Below are 21,606 nucleotides of genomic sequence, written 5' to 3'. Positions count from 1 at the left end.
AACCTCCTCTCCAAATTATGGCACAAAACCTCCTCTCCTCCTCCTTGGGCTTATGAGACTGGGAAGTAGAGTGGATCTGCCAGAACCAAGCCCAAACACATGTGAAGAGTATATTAGGAGAGATGGAAATATTGTGGTAGGTCAAACCCCCATATGGTTTGTTTTAAAAATATAAAGATTCAGTGATATGTAATGGATGATCAGAACGTCAGCATTTCAGTTAGATTGTACCCATCTTGTTCAGGTGCTTTTGCAGGCAAATATAATACATACATACATACATACATATATATATATATATATATGTATGTATGTATGTATGTATGTATGTATGTATGTATGTATATATGTATTATATAGATAGATAGATATAGATATATAGATAGATAGATATAGATAGATATAGATAGATAGATAGATATAGATAGATATAGATAGATATAGTAGATAGATAGATATAGATAGATATAGATATAGATAGATATAGATAGATAGATAGATAGATATAGATTAGATATAGATAGATAGATATAGATATAGATATAGATAGATATAGATAGATATAGATAGATAGATATAGATATATATAGATAGATAGATATAGATATAGATATAGATAGATAGAGATAGATAGATAGATAGATATGATAGATAGATAGATAGATATAGATATAGATATGATAGATAGAGATAGATAGATATAGATAGATAGATAGATATAGTAGATATACAGATAGATAGATATAGATAGATATAGATATAGATAGATAGATATATATAGATATATATATAGATATAGATAGATATAGAGATAGATATAGATATAGATAGATATAGATATATATCTCTGATCTTAGCCAACAGAAACATTAATCTTACCCTTCTGATTCTGCCTCCACAAACCCTCACCATCATCACACCTGTTCCGGATTCTGAAGTGGTTGACAAGTTGCCAGTGGAAGTTGTTACCATCGGAACAGATTGGGAGGCGTGTTCGGAAGCATCAGCGGAGGCGCTTTCGGTAAATACGGACACTGGGAATAGAGAGGGGGCGGGGGAAACAGAGTGTAAGCCAAACCTATCCAAGAAGATGACCCTTTCTCTCTCCACATCACACCAAATGCTATAATAAAAGGCCCAAAATTTTAGTAGAAATGTGTGTTACTATATACGTTTATATTGTTAAACATGCTTACTTCTGTTACATGCCAGTCGGAATAATTGGCAGCATCAAAATATGAAAAATACTGTCTTTGCACCTATTGTTAAAACACCCTACAGTGTAGCATCTTACCAAGTCCCTGAAAAGGTTTAACACTGCTTTCAAATTAAGCCCAGAGCTATCAAATTAAATACCAACTCCACACATCATGATCCTGGACTCTCATAAAAGTTGAAAACGAACCTAGCTTCCCCAAAATTACTTATCACTATATTACAAATGCAACAAAAATATGTTTATGTTTTCAGGGCATGTTTAATCATAGAAAAAAATTGTAATCTGTGCTTAGAAGTCTCTGGTTGTAAAGCAATGGCCTTCCGCCTTCCTTGAGATTGAATTGGAGGTTGTATTGAATTGATTTGGGGGTAGGAAAGAGGATAATATGTGTTGTGGCCCAGCAGGAGCCGTTGGAGCTGCCACCAGACTCCGACAGCGAGGGGCCCTATGAGTCGGCTCTGGAGGATGTGGAGGACCCTGGACAGGGTTCCAACTCTGAGCAGGGCGCAGAGAGGCTGGTCGGCCACCAGGAGGCGCCTGAGCCTTGGACCAGTGGGGAGGAGACAAGGGAGTGTGATCCTGACGTCATGCATTGGAGCAGTGGGGAGGAGACAAGGGAGTTGGTCCTGGATGCCCAGCAACGGAGGGCTAACAGGTGTAAAGAACAGTTATGCAGTTACAGGAGATAATTGAACTCAGCTGGTGGTAATTAGGCTCCTCTCAAGACTATAAAAGGAATGACTTTCCACACGCAGGAATCAACGTATTTACTAGAGCTGGAGAAACTATCGTGGCTAGCTTGGCAGGCTGGATTGCTGCCAAGGTTAGTCTGTACTGGATTGCTGCCAACGTCTAATCTGTGCTGGATTGCTTCCAAGGTCTAGTCTGTGTGTTAATAAATCCTTGTCTCGGTGTGCTTTGGTGTAGGACGAGGGGGATCAGAACAAATATGAATTAGGGATTCGTGGGATTTTACATGAAAAACAGGTATCTGTTTATGAATAGACACAGCATCAGAGGACTGGAGGAAAGTAGAGGGTCATAAACTACACTTTTTGTTATGTGATAATAAACTTCGATCCTTGATACAAACTTTCTAGAGATCAGTTAAGATTTTCTGGTTTTTCTTTTTCTAAAAATGCCCTTAACGCTCCCTGAAAAATAATGGATTCTTTGTTCAGACCATAAGAAGTTTAAACATCCCAGATGCTGCTCTACTTACAGAGATGTCTTTGTTTTTAACCTCAAGTTGAGAACTATTAGCCAGTGTTCTCTGGATTAAAAGCACCAACATCTGTTTCCCACCAAATAGTACCATTTCTTTCTATAAACATTCTGCTCTAATGACGCTATTAGGAACGCATAATCTCTAGAAAGTGAGCTCACCAGGTGCTGCAACTTGTAGTGGAGTTGTTGGGACACTACGCCCTCCTGATTCTTCTTCATGGGCAAGAAGAGAGGTGTTTCATACATTCCTAGCCCTATCAAAAATTTGGGGGGAAAAAATACTTTGATGCAGTCTCAAAGGCACAATAGTCAACCAAGAAAGCATTTGATTCTATGTTACCTTAACAGAAAAGGCCAGGTGTTTTTTTTTTTTTAAGGAATTCAAAACTCACCTAAACTTTGAAAAAGTAGAAATACAGCAATTTATCTGGGAAACATTTTTGACTTTTTAAAAATATATATACTGGGCTTAATGCAACAATTAAAAGTAGCAAGCTAAAGTTCCCTTTGAAATCCTATTATCTATGTTTTAAGGCAGTGGTCCCCAACCTTTTTATCGCCGCGGACCAGTCAGCCTTTGATAATTTTACCGTGGCCCGCTGAGCGCGCGCAGGGGTGGGGCGTTGTTCGCGACGACACATTGATTGTTTATATATCAGATTGTTTTGATTAAACAACTTTTATTTTATTGTATTTAAACATGCCTTACAAAATAAAATACAATTACATAAATATAAAGTGCAAGGCTACGCTACTAGCGCTGTCTACGCTAGCCCTACGTAGCTGCGCAGGGCTCTCTTAGGTTTTTTTCAGGAATCGGCCAGCGCTGAAGCGCTGAAAAGGAATGAGAAGGGCGGCGCTGGACACAGGGGGGCGGTGGGCCGCTGGTGACGTCAGAGTGCCACCAGCGGTCCAGTAACACCCCTTGTGCCAGTTAGCCCTAATTTGCATACAGAAAGAAACTATGGCCCCGGCCGCTGCAGCGATCATGGCCCCCGGTCGCTGCAGCGATCATGGCCCCCCCGCTGCGTGGCCCGGTGCCAGGTACTCCACGGCCCGGCACCGGTCCGCGGACCGGGGTTGGGGATCACTGTTTTAAGGGATATGAACTCTCATACCCTTTTATATTCGATATCTGTATTGTATAAATGATTTAGAGAATTTCCTCAGTGCAAATATTAACCGAGTGTAGAGAAATGTGTGGATATGTGCTTTTAAAAAGGCAGCGAATGATCTAAAAAGTGGTATCAGAGATTCCCCCCCCCCCCATATTTGCACTTCTCTCTTAGAATAGCAGCAGAAAGTTCTCCAGTTTGAGTTCTTTTTGACCTACGTTTAATGCTGCCTACTAAAAATAAAGGGAGGTATTTTGGTGTAGTGGTTAAAGGATAAGGCAAGAAAACTAGGAGACAAGAGCAAAGCCAGCTGGGAGACCACTCTCTCTCAGGCCTAAGAAGGATACTAGCAAACTTCTGAAATCTTGTCAAGAAAACTGCAGGGACTTGTCCAGATGGTCACCCAGAGTCAACACTGACTTGAACAGAACAGGTTTCAGGTTTCGTTTTATTTATATGCCGCCTTATTCCCTGCGGGACTCAGGGCAGCTCACAAACCCAAGAGGGGAAGGGAACACAAGAACTACAAATACAAGCATTAAAATAACCAACACACAATCAAGAGGGGAAGGGAACTCATCAACCCCAGGGCTGCCGACACAGCCAAGTTTTAACGGCTTTCCGGAAGGCCTGGAGAGAGGTGAGGGTCCGAATCTCGGCGGGAGTTCGTTCCAAAGGCCGGAGCTGCCACAGAGAAGGCCCTCCCCCGGGTAGTAGCCAGATGGCATTGGCTGGTAGACGGAACCCGGAGGAGGCCAACCCTGTGGGATCTGATGGGTCTTTGGGAGTTAATTGGCAGCAGGCGGTCTCTCAAGTACCCAGGTCCAATACCATGAAGGGCTTTATAAGTGACGACTAGCACCTTGAAGCGTATCCGGAAACCAATCGGTAACCAGTGCAGCTCGCGGAGGATAGGTGTAACGTGGGTGTACCGAGGTGCACCCACAATCGCTCGCGCGGCTGCATTCTGGACGAGATGAAGTCTCCGAATGCTCTTCAAGGGCTGCCCCATGTAGAACACCATCTAAACATAAAACAGAAGTTCAGATATCTATACCTCCTTGGGATGCAAGTTGACCCAGATCTGACTGTCCAGAGGTTTGTGGCATATCTTCAGGAGGACCAAACCTGAACCGAGGAACTCCAGCAACCTGAGGGGAGCTGGAAGACAGATTACATTCCGTTTTACCCAACAGTAACTAATTCTGCATCACTAGAAGAGTTAGGAAAAAATTGAAATTATAAAGAAATTACAGTAAATTATTCTTGGCAACTGGAATATATTTCTATAAGGGTGTTTAACATTGCATTCCTATGGCTTTAATATTTTTCATTGTTTTTAAATGTTTTTCATCATTACGACTTTGGTTGTGTTTTTGTTTTTCCATGAGTCGTGTATGTGAGATGGGTGGCTGTTGTGGCCCAGCAGGAGCCGTTGGAGCTGCCACCAGATTCCGACAGCGAGGGGCCCTATGAGTCGGCTCTGGGGGATGTGGAGGACCCTGGACAAGGTTCCGACTCCGAGCAGGGCACAGAGAGGCTGGTTGGCCACCAGGAGGTGCATGAGCCTTGGACCAGTGGGGAGGAGACAAGGGAGAGTGAGCCGGACGCCAGCAGTGAGTTGTTCCTGGATGCCCGGCACCAAAGAGCTAATAGGTGTCAGGAAAAGTTGCGCAGTTACAGGAGGTAATTGCACTCAGCTGGTGGTCATTAGGCTTCTCTCCAGACTATAAAAAGCTACTTGTGCACACAGCCCTCTTTGCAGAAGTCAATTCAGGATTGAATGTCGGAGGACAACTGTAAGCTTGGCAGGTTGGATTGCTGCCAAGCCTTATCTGTGTTTATTGCTGCCAAGGCTTGTCTGAGTTGCTGCCAAGGTCCTTATCTGTTTGTTCTGCTTGGCTTTCAGCCCCGAGGTTTTGGTGTCTTGCTATTAAAGTACATTCAGTTAAGCTTGTCTTGGCATTGTTTTATGGGGCAGAAAGGCACCGAAGAGCTAATAGGCATCAGGAAGTTGCGCAAGTACAGGATAATTGCACTCAGCTGGTGGTCATTAGGTTCCTCTCCAGACTATAAAAGGACTGCTTGTGCACACGCCCCTTTTGCAGAAGTCAATGCAGGAACTAATGTCGGAGAACATTATTGTGAGCTTGGCAGGCTGGATTGCTGCCACAGCTTATCTGTGCTGGATTGCTGCCCAAGCTTGTCTGTCTGTTAATTAATGCCGTAACTTATCTTTGGCTCGGAGTGTGTGTTGGTGTGGGACGAGGGGGGTCAGAACAGGTGGCTATTCAAATTGAACAAACAAACAAATAAATAAAGTAAGAGACAGGATTAATATACCAAGTGAAGAAATCTATAATTCTGTAGGATTTAAAAGGCTTGCTGGTCTTTTGCTGGTCAGAATCCACTTACTGAATTGCTTCTGCGAATCCATCTGTACGATGTGGCACCACCAATGTTGGAGTGCTTGGAACTGTCCGGTCTTCATCATCAAAGAAATGCTGCTGCTAGAAAGAGATATTAACAGCTGTTGACATTGTTTTCCTTTAAAAGTATCATCTGTCCTGTCATGTCCCCCATTAAACAAGTTTTTAAAGGTTAGATTACTTTTATAAATCAGCAGTCTGTGCTTTGGATCACCGAACAACTTGATGAATGAGTATTTTGAGGAAACTCTGGAATAACTAAAACATCTCAGTTGAAGAATTTTGTACTGAAAGAATACAGGGCTGTTACTAAACCTTTGACCCATCTGGTTTATTAAGGGTAAGGAAACAAAATAGATTATACCAGCAGATAAAGAGTGCCATCCCAATTAAACAGGAAGATTCACCGACAAAAGGGTGACCGACAAAAGCGCGACTGACTAACCCCTGACAAAACCGCGAGTTCTAAAGCGCTCCGCCGAATGAGCCTGAATCGCGCCGACAACAGCGCGGCGACAGAAGCGCGCTGTAAACCTAACCCTAACCCTAATGCTAACCCTAACCCTAACGCTAACCTTAAATCGCCCTTCTGTCACCGTGCTGTTGTAAATTGCCCTTCTGTCGCCGGCGTGTTGATGTCGCAGTTTTAGCGACGTGGTTTTGTCATGCGTGCTTTTGTCACGAAACAGGAATAGGTCATTTAGTGGTGAAAAACTCCAAATTCCAGCAGGGAGGCAGTCCCACTGAAGTCCACTTGGGAATGGGAGTATTTGCTACAGTATCATCACCAAACCATTTTTAATCGGAGGGGATAGGCACGTCTTTATTACAAAGCCTTTTTCATTTTTCAACTCAAACACATATTGTTTTTTCTTCAACCAAAATGGAACTTATTTCAAACAACACCTCTGGCTCTCAATAAGATCCTTTTAACAGCGCAGGGAAGCAGAGCAGTAAATTAAGGGACTGCCATAACACGGGTGAAATACAAATGTTGTATTTAGAAATGGTAATTACTTACCATGCCGCCTATGCCTGGAGTTAGCTGGAGTCCACGTCCCACAGATTGCCTCCGAGTCATTTGTATCCTCTGTATAGCCAAGGAAAATTTAAAAATGCTTCAGTGATTTCAGTAGAAAATGTCAGTTTTTAAAAAAATAGGGTTGGGGATATTGTTCTCTTTTGAGACTGATTAGACTCTTCCATTGTGCTATTCCAAAATGTGACTTGGTTGATTTTAGCTTGAAATGCTAGATGCATCTAGCCATAGTGTTTAACAATGATTTATGGTTCAGTATTATGTTGGTTATTGCTTTCCCCAGATATCACAGAATGCAAGTATGAAGTCAGCCACTGTCAGTTCTGCAAATCTTTTATCCTTGAATCTATTTTCCTGCTAATCTGTTTTTTGAAATCATAGGTTTACACTTGACTATGAATTCTGATGTATTTTCTCAGATAGACATTCTCTGGCATTTAGAAATACATTTCTGCTTAAAATAAGCATGCGTAAGCATTTTAAGGATTTCTTTCCTGGTGAGGAGAAATGTAATATCCAGAAAATCTAAACGCTACACTATACAACATTCAGACTCGAAACCACAAAATCACAGTCAATTTGGTTCACTTTAAAATCTCATTCTAGAACATCCTATCTTTAAAGAACTACTTCGATAAGAGTGATTAAAGTGGAGCATTGCAGACTTCTTCAGTTGATTCCTAGCTGCAGTTCGGCGGTTTAAATCTTTCTGAGGTTGGTAAAATGAGGATCCGGATTGTTGAGAGCAATATGCTGACTGTAAAACCGCTTAGAGAGGGTTGTGAAAGCACTACGAAGCGGTATATAAGTCTAAGTGTTATTGCTATTAATGAACTTCCTCGGGACGACTCTTCTAAATCGTCTAGATTCATTGCACAAAAAACAAGCATTAGATGTACCACATCATCTAATGGGAAGCAAGAGAGCAAGAGGAGAGAACTCTGTTTCTCCTTTATCCTTAAACAGTGCCAATCCTTTTGGAGAGGCTGATGCATTTAGGAGAGATAATATGAAAGCACAGAGCAAAGGCCCAGAGATGTGTTTTGGATAGCCCACTGGGGTTAGGCAATGTAGAAACTTAAGAAAACTAAGGCCAATGGATCTGAATTGGGGAAGGGGAATAGCCAGAATAAAACTAAAATAGCAGTATGTAACAGCAGGGGGGCAAGATACAACCCCAGACATCAAAGGCAATCTTTGGTCTCCACTATTAAGTTGTTTGGCTCCAGTGACCACTACCTGTGCTGATGAGGAGGATATGAGGGTGATGACAGTGCAAAAACATTTGAAGGGCCCTAGACTGCCCATTTATACGTGTAAATGGATTGCTTACTTGCTTACTGAATCTTCTTAGTAGGATTTCCTTCCGAAGAGGGCTGCGTAGGATTGCATTGTACAACTAGGAAATTTGAGCTCAAATCTCACATTGCTATAAAGAATACAGAGTAACTTGATCTTCCATTAAAATTAAAAGCTTTACCTCTCTCTCTATCCTAAACTAAGGATCACTAGCTCTCTATCTAGCTTCACCAACATAAGGAAAAAAAAATCTCTGCATAGCCCAACATTCATGTTGAACACGTTTTGGAGAGTTATGAATTGCAACTATTGGTAAACTATTATGTAAATTGGGCCCGTTGGATAAATATGCAGAAATAAATCCTTTTATCATTTATATTTTAGTTTAAAAGGGTTAAATTTTGAAATATATGCCAAACACATATAATCCCGAGCATTTTTATTGCTCTTTTTTGTGCAAATATGCTGTAAAATATGTAAAGGAAAATAGAACTTGGCTTCACTACATCATAACTACCCAAGAGAGGATTTGTATTTTGCCGATACAAATAAGCAAGGAGCAAATCTTTCAAAGCACAGGGGCAAGAACAATTTCAGTGTAGCCTTCCCTGTGATTCTCGCACCTGTACTGGAGGTCCCAGTTCCTGAGGTGGAGCAGGAATCGCATGGATAGTTAATCGTGGAGGTAAAGGATGAGGCCGAGGTGGACGGGGAACTTGTCTCTCAGAAGCAGAGGTTGGTTGCTGTTCCCTTGGACTTTCCTGAGAGAACGTAGACTCTACGGTACCTGTGCTCCCATCGCCTGATGGATATGGAAATATATATATAATACTTATGTTTAGATTATAATTATAATTACAAAGGCACATTTGTAACTCCAAATCATTTCTTGCTTCCTAAACCACTCTCAATTATATTTTCTTGGATGAGTAGTTCAATATATAGCCAAGATGGCGCAGTGGTTAAATGCAGCACTGCAGGCTACTTCAGCTGACTGCAGTTCTGCAGTTCGGCTGTTCAAATCTCAGCGGCTCAAGGTTGACTCAGCCTTCCATCCTTCCGAGGTGGGTAAAATGAGGACCCGGATTGCTGTTGGGGGAAATATGCTGACTCTGTAAACTGCTTAGAGAGGGCTGAAAGCCCTATGAAGCGGTATATAAGTCTAACTGCTATTGCTAATATATCACCAACAAAAAAAAACCTGTCAGGCCTGCAGCCATATCTTTGGCCTGCCATACTTTCTATTATTCTGCTATGCATTTTCCATTGAGGGGAAATGGGAGCGGGGGGAGTCATATACTATGTAGTCCACAACAAAATTCTTTCTAGAAAGCCAAGGTCATCCTTTGTCTCTGCACCTAACCAGAATTGGATGGGTGGAAGCTGCCAACATGGCAGCGGGAGATTGGACCATGGGATGGAATTGTGGGTGTGGGGGTAAGATCTTGGAACTTTCAACTGGGTGGGGAAAACCGGGAAGCTTTCAAATTCGGGTTTTCCCATGTGTGCCAACATGGCTCTCTTAATACATTGAAACTTTGAGTAATAATTTGCCTTATTTATTTATTTATTTATATATAAATTTATATGCCGCCCAATCCCAAAGGACTCCGGGCGGCTTACAAAAAAGAGAGAGAAAAAAAGACACATAATGAACACATAACGGGGGGAAAAAAACGGTTTAAAATAGCAACACCTCATACATTCATTCTAATCGGGGCTGGACCCTAACAATGAGGTCAACAGCCCCAGGCCTGCCGGAACAGCCAGGTTTTTACAGCTTTCCTGAAGGACATGAGATGGGTACGGTCCGGATCTCTGGGGGTAGCTGGTTCCAAAGAGTCGGAGCAGCCACAGAGAAGGTTCTCCTCCGAGGGCCCGCCAGCCAACACCGTCTGGCTGACGGCATCTGAAGGAGGCCCAATCTGTGGGATCTTACTGGCCGCTGGGAGGTATGTGTCAGCAGGTGGTATGCTGGGGCTTGGACTCTGATTTAATTTTGGATGCTATTTGGAACCCTGACGCTTGAGCTAACAAAACAAGATAATTTTGTCAAGGCAGAGGGGCCTGATTTTAAATCTTCAGAGATTTCAAAACATCTTTGCTTAGTTGAGATAAGGAATTAAGATGTTCATCCAATAAAAAAAATCAGAGGCAATGAGCCAATATATATATATATATATATATATAATATATATATATATATATATATATATATACATACATACATACATACATACATACATACATACATACATACATACACAGGGCGGGGCATAACCTTTTCCTAGGGGGTCACAGCAAGATCGACAGCAGTTTACAACTTCCGCGACACCTCATTTTAAAGCCCATAAAAAACTGAATTGAATGAGCTATTAAATGTTAAATTTGCTTTAAGAATGGCTGGAAAATTCGATTCGGAAGAACAAAGGATCATTGACAGAATAAAGCATTGCCTTTCGAGAGGCTCGAATTTTGGGGCAATGACGTCTGGCCGGGAAATTCGCCAGATCTCAATCGGCAGAGAACATTGGGGCCATAATTAAGGATGAAGTGGAAGCTCTGATGATTCAGGCAAGGTCAAATCGATATTCGGTTGAAACTTTGAGAATGAATTTGGAAACTGTGTTGAAAAATCTGGAAAATCGAACGGAACTGTTTGAAGATTTGTTGTGTTCTTATCCACCTCGTTTGAATGCTGTTCGAAGGGCTAATGGTGGTCATACTGACTATTAAATCGTGTCAATAAACTCAGTTTTTGATGGGCTTTCGAATGGTGTATGAATTATTTGTGTTGTATTACAAGTGTTGCTGTGACCCCCTAGGAAAAGGTTATGCCCCACCCTGTATGTATGTATGTATGTATGTATGTATGTATGTATGTATGTGTATATATATATATATATATATATATATATATATATATATATATATATATATATATATATATCAAGTTTTAAAAGGATTTCAATGACTTAAAACCATTTATACATATTTTTTTCTAAAATCAAGGGCATAAAACATGGATACCTCTAGTGAATAACCTGCCCAAAAGATTGTTTCCTTTAAACTATTACAGAAAACCTACAGTTAATCATACCACAGTTCTGGGAGTCAGCTGCCCTCTGGCTGCTTTCACCTCCAGCAATGCTCTCTTCAGTTTCTGTACTTGGATCCATCCCATCAGCACCCTGAAATAAGTAAAGAGTGGATATCAGAAATTAGCTGTAATAGCAACAGGGGTGGAAAGTGGAAAAAATGACGTTTCCTCCCGTGAATTCTTTCTGAACTGAAAAATTACCTCCAGTGTTTCAAGCCAAATGGCTATCTGTCTTTTTTTTAAAAGACTTTTATTAACAAACATGTAAAGTACACACACACAAAAATTAGATGCCACCACATTTATACAATACAATAAGGAACTTCCTGTTCTTTATAATAGCAATCATCAATCGATAACGCTCACCTTATATTATTTCCCATTCTATTGTATTTCATTTGGATTTCACCATTCTTAACCCTCTTATTTTACTCATAACTATTATTTTTTGAGTTTTGTTATATTCTTTTCATTGATTCTTGTTTCTTTCCTCCATCCACCTATACTGTCTGTCTATACTAGCTATCTATCTGTCTTGATCTGAGGTGGCAAGCTGAACCAAGGTAGGCCTCAAGCCTGAACCAAACTAGGGTTTCATGATATTAAGCTTTAACTGTTCACATAGAAATTGCAAGGTTTGCTTTTAGGACATAGTGCGGTTAGACACGGGTTAGAAGGAAGTCTGTACATGAAATATGCTGAGGCAAACATCTATTTTAGCCCATCTGCTAGCTTGACTGTTAATCTGTTTGGTAGACACATATTGTTAGTTCCTCAAAATACGAGCTATGCATGTCCGTTACCTGACCCATGTATTATGATATTCTGTAGACATACTTTCTGTAACTCAAGGGCAAATCTTGAAGGGTGTTTCCAAAACTAACAGATGGCTTTAGCTGAAAATGATGAACTATATAAGGAAGTTCCTGAATTTCACTCAGTGTTCAGGCCATTTATTCTTTGCTATGAACCTGCGCAAATAAACTATTCCTTCTCTGAAGAGCTGCCGTGGGTGTCATGTCATTTTCTACAACAGATCAGTACTATGAGAACTCTGAGAATATATTGATGAGCCGAGGTGGTGCAGTGGTTAGAGTGCAGCACTGCAGGCTACTTCAGCTGACTGCAGTTCGGCTGTTCAAATCTCACGGCTCAAGGTTGACTCAGCCTTCCATCCTTCCGAGGTGGGTAAAATGAGGACCCGGATTGTTGTTGGGGCGATATGCTGACTCTGTAAACCCACTTAGAGAGGGATGAAAGCCCTATGAAGCGGTATAAGTCTAACTGCTATTGCTATTTTCCCCAAGAAGTTAAAGTAGATTTGCATGTAAAAGGTGATTTTCAGAATCATTTTTATCCAGCTCAGCAACAAATAATATCATACCTCAGCATCATCTGCTTCGTACCCATCATTGCCATCCACACTGCCAGTGCTTTCATTGCTATCTTCACCTTCATCTCCCATTCCTGTGTCTTCATCATCCTCATCCTCGTCCTCATCCTCATCTTCTTCATATTCCTAAAAAAAAAAAAAAAAAATGTTTTCTCTTAAGTATACCGAACACCATGCACAATGCGCTGAGTAATGGGCTTGGGAACTAAAAGGGATCTTTCTTTGAGAATTAAAAGCGGCGATATTTCAAATAATAAAAGTGTTATATTGTCACAAACGGCAGAAAGGTCAAAAAGTGAAACTATAACTGCGTTCTCGGATGAATGTCTGAAATTATTCCTAGCAGCGGCAGTTGGAAACACAACCTTCAATTCAGAATTTCCGTAACTTTTAGAAATAAAACAGTGATGCATTTTTACATTAGTAAAAATATCAAAGTCTGATGAATTAGTTGGCTTTAAAGATATGTAATGATATGTAAAGATATTTAAAGATACGTAATGGTTGCTCCTAGAGTCCCTGCAAAAAGTCACAACCAAGACAATAAGACTCAATGAGAGAGAATACGTAGAAACTGAGGAGCTATCATAGGAATTTGGGGGGTGGGGTGTTAAATAATTGCTATCTTCACTCACAGGTCCGCACTAAATAAGAAAAATAAACGTAGTACAAATTACTTCTGCTTCTCCATCATTTTCCTCATCTTCATCCTCTCTTCATCACTGTCAATGACAATGACATCATCTCTCTTGCCCTGACACTCTTGGGATGAGGCTGTATTCTGCTGATCTGATTGAAGAGGTCCAAGGTCTATAGGGAGGGACTGAGAAGTTTCCTCACTATCCTCCATGGGCGTATACTCGCCCTGCGTGACACCCTTCCAATAAAGAGGAAGACAATAGCGATCAGGGAAATTAAAACAAAATACTATTAACAACCATCCTCACACCTTTTTTTCTTCTTCTTCTCTTTCACAAATGAACACAAATGAAAGAAAGGCTCTTCGTGGGGCTAAAACCTTCACTAGCTCAGTTTTAAAGGCTGTAGCAAATAGGAAACTGGGGTTTGATCTGCTCCAAGGAAGAAGCCACGCTTCGATTTTGAGCAACGCACTAGTAATAACTGGGCTCTGCATTACAAACTTTGCCCCTTTTGAATACGTGACATCACCGTGTAGGAAGAAAAGGGGTGGGGCTTCCACTGCAACACTGCTGACATCACTTGACTCCAGTGGTGGGTTGCTCATCCCGTTCCAACTGGTACGTTGGAACGGGGCCGGACGGCGTCCTCGTGCACGTGCGCAGTTCCACAGCATGCGTCTTAGCGCCTGCGCGATGCTCCAGCTGCTCGCGGAGAATCACGCAGGCGCTGTATGTGCCATGCGCCTGCGTGGAAGCGCAGAAGCCTTCAAAGACCGGTAAGGACTGCGGGCAGGCCCTTCGGTGTTCCCGGAAGTTATTTACTTCCGGGTTCACCAACCAACCGGTCCGTGGGGACCGCCGCGAACCGGTTGAAAACCGACCCCTGCTTGACTCCCTTCCCTTGTCCTCTTCGCCCCATGGACACTATTATGCTTCCTGACTTTGAAGCCTGTATGTTAAGTAGAAACTATTGGTGAAACTTTAAGAATGAACATGGAGAGAAACACGAAGCACCTTGAAGCCATGTGACCAGCCATTTCAGAACATCTTTCTTCAGAGGGTATGTCCCTGAAATTGACAGGTATTTAAGGGAAAGCGGAATTAACTACTGCAAAGACCTCCTAGTCCCTCCTAATCACTGAGTAGAGCTACGAAACTGCTGGTTTAAGCAAGAGGGTAGTAAGAAATCAGATATGCCTGCCAGGAGAATAGCACTGCAAAGGAAAGTTTCCCCAGAGAAAGAAAGGATGGAGGCAGTTGCACCCAACTCGTAGAAGTTTAAATTAGTAGCATGACTTATACAAATAGATGTCACTATCACGTTTAGCAACTACTTCGTTGCCAGTCCCAATTGAGGTCGCTAAAGTGAGGACCAGCTGTACTTGGTTCCACCACAAAACCGCGCTTGACTAAACCGCGTCCGATTAAACCGCGTCGCTGATGTCATCAGCAGGGCAACAACAGCGCAGAGACAGAAGCACGCTGTAAACCCTAAACCTAAAATTAACCCCTAAACCTAACACCCCTAAACCTAACCCCCTAAACCTAAACCTAACCCTAAACCTAACCCTAAACCTTAACCTAACCCTAAACCTAACCCTTAACCTAATCCTAACCCTTAACCTAACCCTAAACCTAACCCTAACCCTTAACCTAACCCTAACCTTTAACCTAACCCTTAACCTAACCCTTAACCTTACCCTAAGTTGAATCGGCTTGCTTTCAAAGCGCTATTTAAAGCGCCCTTCTTTCTCCGCGCTGGCTGTTGTCGCCCTGTTGATGACGTCAGCAACGCGGTTTAGTCAAGCGCGGTTTTGACGGGTCACGGCTGTACTTGAGTAAAAGGCTGAGAAGTACAGTATTATATGCAAACGTATCATGTATATATGCATACACACATATACGCTGCTTTGCTACACTCTTCTGGTAGCACCTCCTGTCCTGCACAAGTATTAGGGGATATTTTTAAAAGGCCCATGTAAAATCCTCTTATAATAAAAATTATATGAGGATTGGAGGAGCTATGGACACCATTGCTGGAGGGAAAAATTGTTAAGCAACCCTAATTCATTCACATGGATATTTCTGGGTGTTGCTACAACAGACAAATAAGACGTGGAAATTGTTCCTGCAATCAGGAACTTACTTCGTCAATGGAATCCTGCGAATCCTGATTGTAAGCCTGAGCCTCTATTTCTCGGTCCGTGCTCTCTTCTGCAGTCACTTCCTCCTGAAATATAGAAATGAATGACGTTAATTGGGGAAATATTAAGATCATGTACACTGCACATCAAAAACACAGTATTTTACAGTAGAGGCTTCTACTGTAACTGTGATAATTTGCAAACCTTAGTTAATATTGTTACTGATCCATGAATACCAAAGTCAAACCTTTTAAAGTTTTAAATAACATGGTCAGTTGTCAATATTAAAGATGTTTAATTATTAAAAACTGGTCCAATACAGATCACTTAAATCTGCAATCACTCTATTACTTGACACTTGATAGCTGACAAATGAATATGTAAGACAATTTTAATGAAAAACATGGTAGCCAATTTCGTTTATTTAAGTACAATGACAATAAAGATTATGCTTATAGAGGTAGTCCCTTGACCTATGAACCACAAATGAACCCAAAATTTCTGTTGCTAAGCAGAAAAGTGAGTTCTGCCCCATTTTAGGACCATTCTTGCCACAGTTGTTAATCACTGCAGCTGTTAAGTTACTAACTTGTTTGTTAAATGATCTTGCTTCTCCACTGACTCTGCTTGTCAGAAGGTCGCAAAAGGAAACGACATGATCAATTAATACAGTCTGATATTCAAAATGGTTGAAAGCCAATATCTAAGACTGCATTTTCCCACTTGAGATGCTTATAGTCCAGTAGTTCTCCTTACAAACCTCTGGCCCAACTCTCTGTACAGTTCTCAGTTTCTTTGCAAGAGGCAGATCAACCATTTCCTCGGGAATCTGTTCTGAGTTTTCAACATTATTCTCCTCTTCTTCCTCTCGTCCTCGCTTAGGCAGAGACGAACTGGGAGTTGCTGAAACTGAAAGAGAATAATGTTTCCCTTTAGTCAAATACATCACATTAAAGATCTAAGAAAAAGAAAAAAACAAACAGTGGCTATAGAGTTCTTCTTTTGATGAATAGTTGGTTGCATGATGAATGAATGGCTGCTTATAATCGACACTTCTAAAATGCTGAAAATACTTGCTTAATTTTACATCACGTGGTCAACATTTATATCATAACAAGGTCGACTCAGCCTTCCAACCTTCCGAGGTCGGTAAAATAAAGATCCAGATTATTGGGGGCAACATGCTGACTCTATAAACTGCTTAGAGAGGGCTGTAAAGTGGTATATAACTCTAAGTGCTATTGCTATCATACAAATATTTCCTAATCTGGGTACAATCTAGATAGGTTTCAACTCCCAGCCAAAGTGAGGTGTTTTTTTTCCTGAATATTTGAGAACTGAATCTAGACAACTGAAGGCAGAAGATGGATGTGGTGGTTTCCAGAAAACTGATGTCAGCCTCTGTTTTGCTGCTTGCTTTCGGCTGCCATTGAAACAGGGAGGGGGGGGGGCATGGTATTTGGGTGGGGGAATTGTTCAGTGCAGGAGTGACTGTCAAAAGGGAGTTGTTCTCACCATCCACTGCGCATGCTGTAGATAGAGGAGTTGCCGCCAAGGCGAACTGTCCGGCATACCGACCTGATGATGCTTTTTGAAGATGTCTCCCACATGACACCCGTGGGGTGTACGCACTGGACTATGGGATGGGGTTACCAAGGGGAGGGGGCTGGGTTACATATTGATATCTATGATTACATGCGCTTTTGCCTCAGATCTTGCTTTGCCTAGCTACTATCTACTCATGACCAGTAAAAGTACTCTTAATTCTGCAAAATGGAGTTGTTTTTTTGGTTACTGAGGAAAGCAGCCCTGACATTAAGCAAGATCTCAGTTTCGCACTCATCCCGGAGCTAATACCTTTCGAGGGGAGTGCAATAAAACCCAAAACCCCTGGAGAATGTCCCACCAAGGCAGCGACCTAACCTGTGCCAAACACTGCCGTTGAGGTAGAAGGTCTTTCCATTTGGGAGCTCTGCACCACTTCCATGATGGCTGGGGATGGTTCTTGAGCTGTTGGTTCGATCTGAGGATGACTCTGTTGGGTAGGCTGTACGAAAGCTGTGGCCTGAGTTTGCTGCTGGACCGTCAGGATGGGCTGGGAAAGAGATGTCTGCACATTGGGGCTGGTGGAACGCACAGATCCGCTTGTGCTTCCAAAGACTGGAACATGTTCAACTGGTCCTTCTGACTGCATGGCTTAAAATGAAGTTAGGACACTGGTCACTTTCACTGCTTAAGGTGAAGGCTGGAATCTCGGCTCAGAATGAGGGGAAAAAATCTAGAAGTTATGTCATCTCACTTTCTTAAAAAAAAAATAGTGATGTTGCTGATAGAGTCAAATTAATCTATATTTCAGTTTTCTATCCTCAGGTAACTGTTATACTGCAATATGATTCATGTTAATATAGTATGACATTTAAATATTGAGACAAGCATCTGTTACAATGTTAAGATTTATGATTAAATATGCAACAAAAAGCATTAGACATTGTCACTGTGAAATGCATGCTATTTTCACCAACAAGGAGCAGAACCACCTAGAATTAACAGATATGCGTTCTAATAAGTTATCCTTTCCATCATAAAAGAGTTCATATTACAGCCCATCAAATTATGTTTTTTTCAAGTTCCATTTCTCATCTTTTCACACTTTTAAACTGGTTTTTAAGTAGATTTTGCAATGATGCTATTTCACATGATACTATCCAGAGATCTTAGACTTTAATGAGAAGATTCAGGCTGCATAAAATCCTTGAATTAGGGACACCTAAGTATTATGATAGGGGATGTTATGACCTTTCACATATCTGTGGTTTTTCTCAATTTCAACCTGGATATACATTTTCTTTCTTTAAGCAATTAAGGGGCTTTATGTAGTGCTGTATACTAGCAGTTGGGCCAACCTTCTGACTTCGATCCAATTTCTTACAAACAGTAAGCATTTGTTCATTATGTCTTTACATTTATTTTTTAATTCAGTACGCTTCAATCAGAAATTACCTTCCTGAGTCTCCACTTGTGTTGTTGGCATAACGGTAGCCGTTGGAGTAGTTGTAGGGTTGGTGACGGTAGCGGGTGTAACCATTGGACGGATGCTAGCCCTTGGGGTGGGCTTGTTCCCAGGTATGGCAGCAGCTGTCACTTTGCTCGGGGTCGACACAACAGGAGTTGGCTTGATGTTGGCTGTTGGTGGATCTGAAGTACTAGCTCTAGAAATAATCCAAAATGATATGTTAGCGTGACCCGACAAATGTACGCACGACAAAAGTGCGCCGATGAAACCGCAGCGACAAAACCACGACGTCATCAATGCGCCGGCAACAGCATGACAACAACAGCGTGCCGACAGAAATGCGATTTAAGTTAAGGTAAGGGTTAGGTTCAGGGTTAGGTTCAGGGTTAGGTTTAGAGCGCGATTCTGTTGGCGCGCTGTTGTCGGCGTGCTTCTGCGCTCATTCTTCGGCGCGCTTTAGAACTCGCAGTTTTGTCGCTGCGGTTTCGTTGGGCGCGCTTTTGTCGAGCGCGCATTTGTCGGGGAACCATATGTTAGTGGATGTTTTAGGCATATAATCCTGAGTACAAGGCAGCTTCTCTTTAGTAAAGGAAAAACCAACCAACCCAACCCCAAAAATTCTAGACTTTGTTTTTTTTTTTTCTTTCTGCGTAAAAAAGATTAAAAGGTAGAAATCTTCCCTCAAAGGAGAAGTGCCCCAGCCTCTTGACAGTTCTGGACATCTTTTGATACATGTTTCTCAGCTCAAGATCCTTATGAAGGTAGGCTGACCATAATTCTTCATGGCACAGGTATTGTGGGAAGTGGCAGGAATCAGGGAGAGGAGCAGAAAGAACTCGAACTGTAGGCCTGATTGTATGATAGTGACCACCTTGACCATTACTGACCACTCTGGATTCCCCTAGTTTATGATATTTCAATTGTGGTGCATCACAGATTTGTCTACATGTGTTATAACGTAAAGGTTAATTAATTATTTCTGCAATGGAATTTGCCCTTTCCAATGGAAAAAAGGTTTGGAAATACCCATTTGGTGGTCTTTATTATTGTCACTATTTATTAGTAGAAACTCAGCAACTTTCATTCTTATGAAAGAGGAAAACTAAAGAAACGAGACAAAATGTGCTATGCTTTGCTTCTAAATTAAGTTTGAGACGGTTCAAAAATGTATAACAGAAAGAAAAAAGATTTAAGAACTCACATTCCTCGGTCCCCTGCAGCTTGAGTTGATTTAAGAGTGATCTGCCTTTGCTGTTCTGGAGCCTAACGATAAGAATTATTAGTTTAAGCCAGAGGAGGCAAAAGATAACCACCAATATATATGTAGTTAAGTTATTCATTTAATATATTTGAATACTGCTACAAAATCTTGAAGTAGCTTACAATCAATAGAAATTTCAGGATAGGGTGGATAAAATGAGGACCCAATTTTTTTTTGGGGGGGGGGCAATATGCTGACTCTGTAAACTGCTTAGAGAGGGCTATATTTTACTGTGAAGCAGTACAGAAGTCTAAGTGCTATTGCTATTTAACCTGAGCCTTTGTTGCAATCTTATCAGGTAAGCAGTTGGTAAATATATGGTGTTTTCCCACATATACGCTTGGGAAGGCAGTTTAGAAAAATAGACTCCAAAGCAATCTATTAATAAAGGAGAATATCTTTAGCTCAGGGTTGAGATGAAGATGAGGACTCCTTAATGCACTTTTTCTTGCAAACATTTCATTACCCAAGGTAGGTAACATCATCAGTGATACTTTAGTCAATCTCTTTCATCAAACTTATGCAGAGGATGAAAGGCAGGGAAAACATAAAAATGTCCAATCTATAAAAGTCTTTGTATAGCACAGAATATCTACCTTGTTGGTAGATTCTGGAGGCTCATCTCGCTGTTCGTGATGTCTCTCTTGTTGCTCTCTGAGTTCTCGCTCTAGGCGACAAATTCGGCCTTCGTATTGTGATTTAAGTGCGCTCATCCGAACTTCTAATTCTGACTTTTGTTCCTCCAATGTGCTGCTCTTCTGCTTCCATTCCTCACTTTCTTTAGTCAGCTGATCTTTTACCCCTGAATTAAAGGAGAGAACAATCAATCACTTCATTTTGATAGTGCTTACCAAAGTATTTTAGTAAAGATATCTATCTATCTATCTATCTATCTATCTATCTATCTATCTATCTATCTATCTATCTATCTATCTATCTATATCTACATCTTTATATATCTTTATCTATCTATCTATCTATCTATCTATCTATCTATCTATCTATCTATCTATCTATCTATCTATCTATCTATCTATCTATCTATCTCTACTTTCTCTAGTTCTCCTTCCTTCTCTGTTCTCATTAAAGTTCTTCCAAGAGAATAGCAACTGTGATCAATTCTAGCATTGAATTAGAATTATCTAACGAAGATTCTTCTTTTGTGTCAGCCCATATCAGAGGTGGGTTCCTACCAGTTCGCACCTATTCGGTAGAACCGGTTCGTCAAATCTACCGAACTGGTTAGAAGAGGTTCCACCAGTGGACCCAGAAAGCAGGCCACACCTACAGAAGAGGTTCCAAAAATGTTTGAAACCCACCACTGCCCCCCCCACACACAGAGACAGACTGACACACACACACAGAGAGAGAGAGAGAGAGAGAGAGAGAGAGAGAGAGAGAGAGAGAGAGAAAGAGAAAGGAAGAAATAAATAAAGAAAAAAGAAAAAAAGAGTGAGAGATGAAAGAAAAAAGAGACAGAGAGACAGAAGGAAGGAAAGAGAGAGAGAGAGATAAATAAATAAAAAAGAAAGAAAAAGAGTGAGAGAGGTGAAAGAAAAAAAAGAGACAGAGACAAAAGGAAGGAAAGAGAGAGAGAGGGAGAGAAAGAAAAAAAGGAAGAAATAAATAAATAAAAAAGAAAGAAAAAGAGTGAGAGATGAAAGAAAAAAAGAAGAGAGAGAGACAGAGAGACAAAAGGAAGGAAAGAGAGAGAGAGAGAGAGAGA

General features: G+C 41.2%; 1 protein-coding gene across 1 annotated transcript in view; it reads right to left on the bottom strand.

Moving 5' to 3' along the window:
* The window catches only part of TPR (translocated promoter region, nuclear basket protein), a 75,683-nt gene that overhangs the window by 4,731 nt on the left and 49,346 nt on the right, over positions 1–21,606 (bottom strand). Inside the window, 19 exon segments of the mRNA XM_032226351.1 lie at positions 880–904; positions 907–916; positions 919–1,034; positions 2,606–2,671; positions 2,674–2,700; positions 4,619–4,722; positions 5,977–6,071; positions 7,012–7,080; positions 8,952–9,130; positions 11,429–11,519; positions 12,813–12,947; positions 13,499–13,536; positions 13,539–13,698; positions 15,609–15,692; positions 16,367–16,515; positions 17,530–17,802; positions 18,607–18,815; positions 19,821–19,882; positions 20,477–20,682. Coding sequence (XP_032082242.1) covers positions 880–904; positions 907–916; positions 919–1,034; positions 2,606–2,671; positions 2,674–2,700; positions 4,619–4,722; positions 5,977–6,071; positions 7,012–7,080; positions 8,952–9,130; positions 11,429–11,519; positions 12,813–12,947; positions 13,499–13,536; positions 13,539–13,698; positions 15,609–15,692; positions 16,367–16,515; positions 17,530–17,802; positions 18,607–18,815; positions 19,821–19,882; positions 20,477–20,682 — 2,098 coding nt within the window.

This window comes from Thamnophis elegans, chromosome 11 (genome assembly GCF_009769535.1).
Source record: "Thamnophis elegans isolate rThaEle1 chromosome 11, rThaEle1.pri, whole genome shotgun sequence".
Lineage (NCBI taxonomy): Eukaryota > Metazoa > Chordata > Lepidosauria > Squamata > Colubridae > Thamnophis > Thamnophis elegans.
This window is presented reverse-complemented; position numbering and strand designations above follow the sequence as displayed.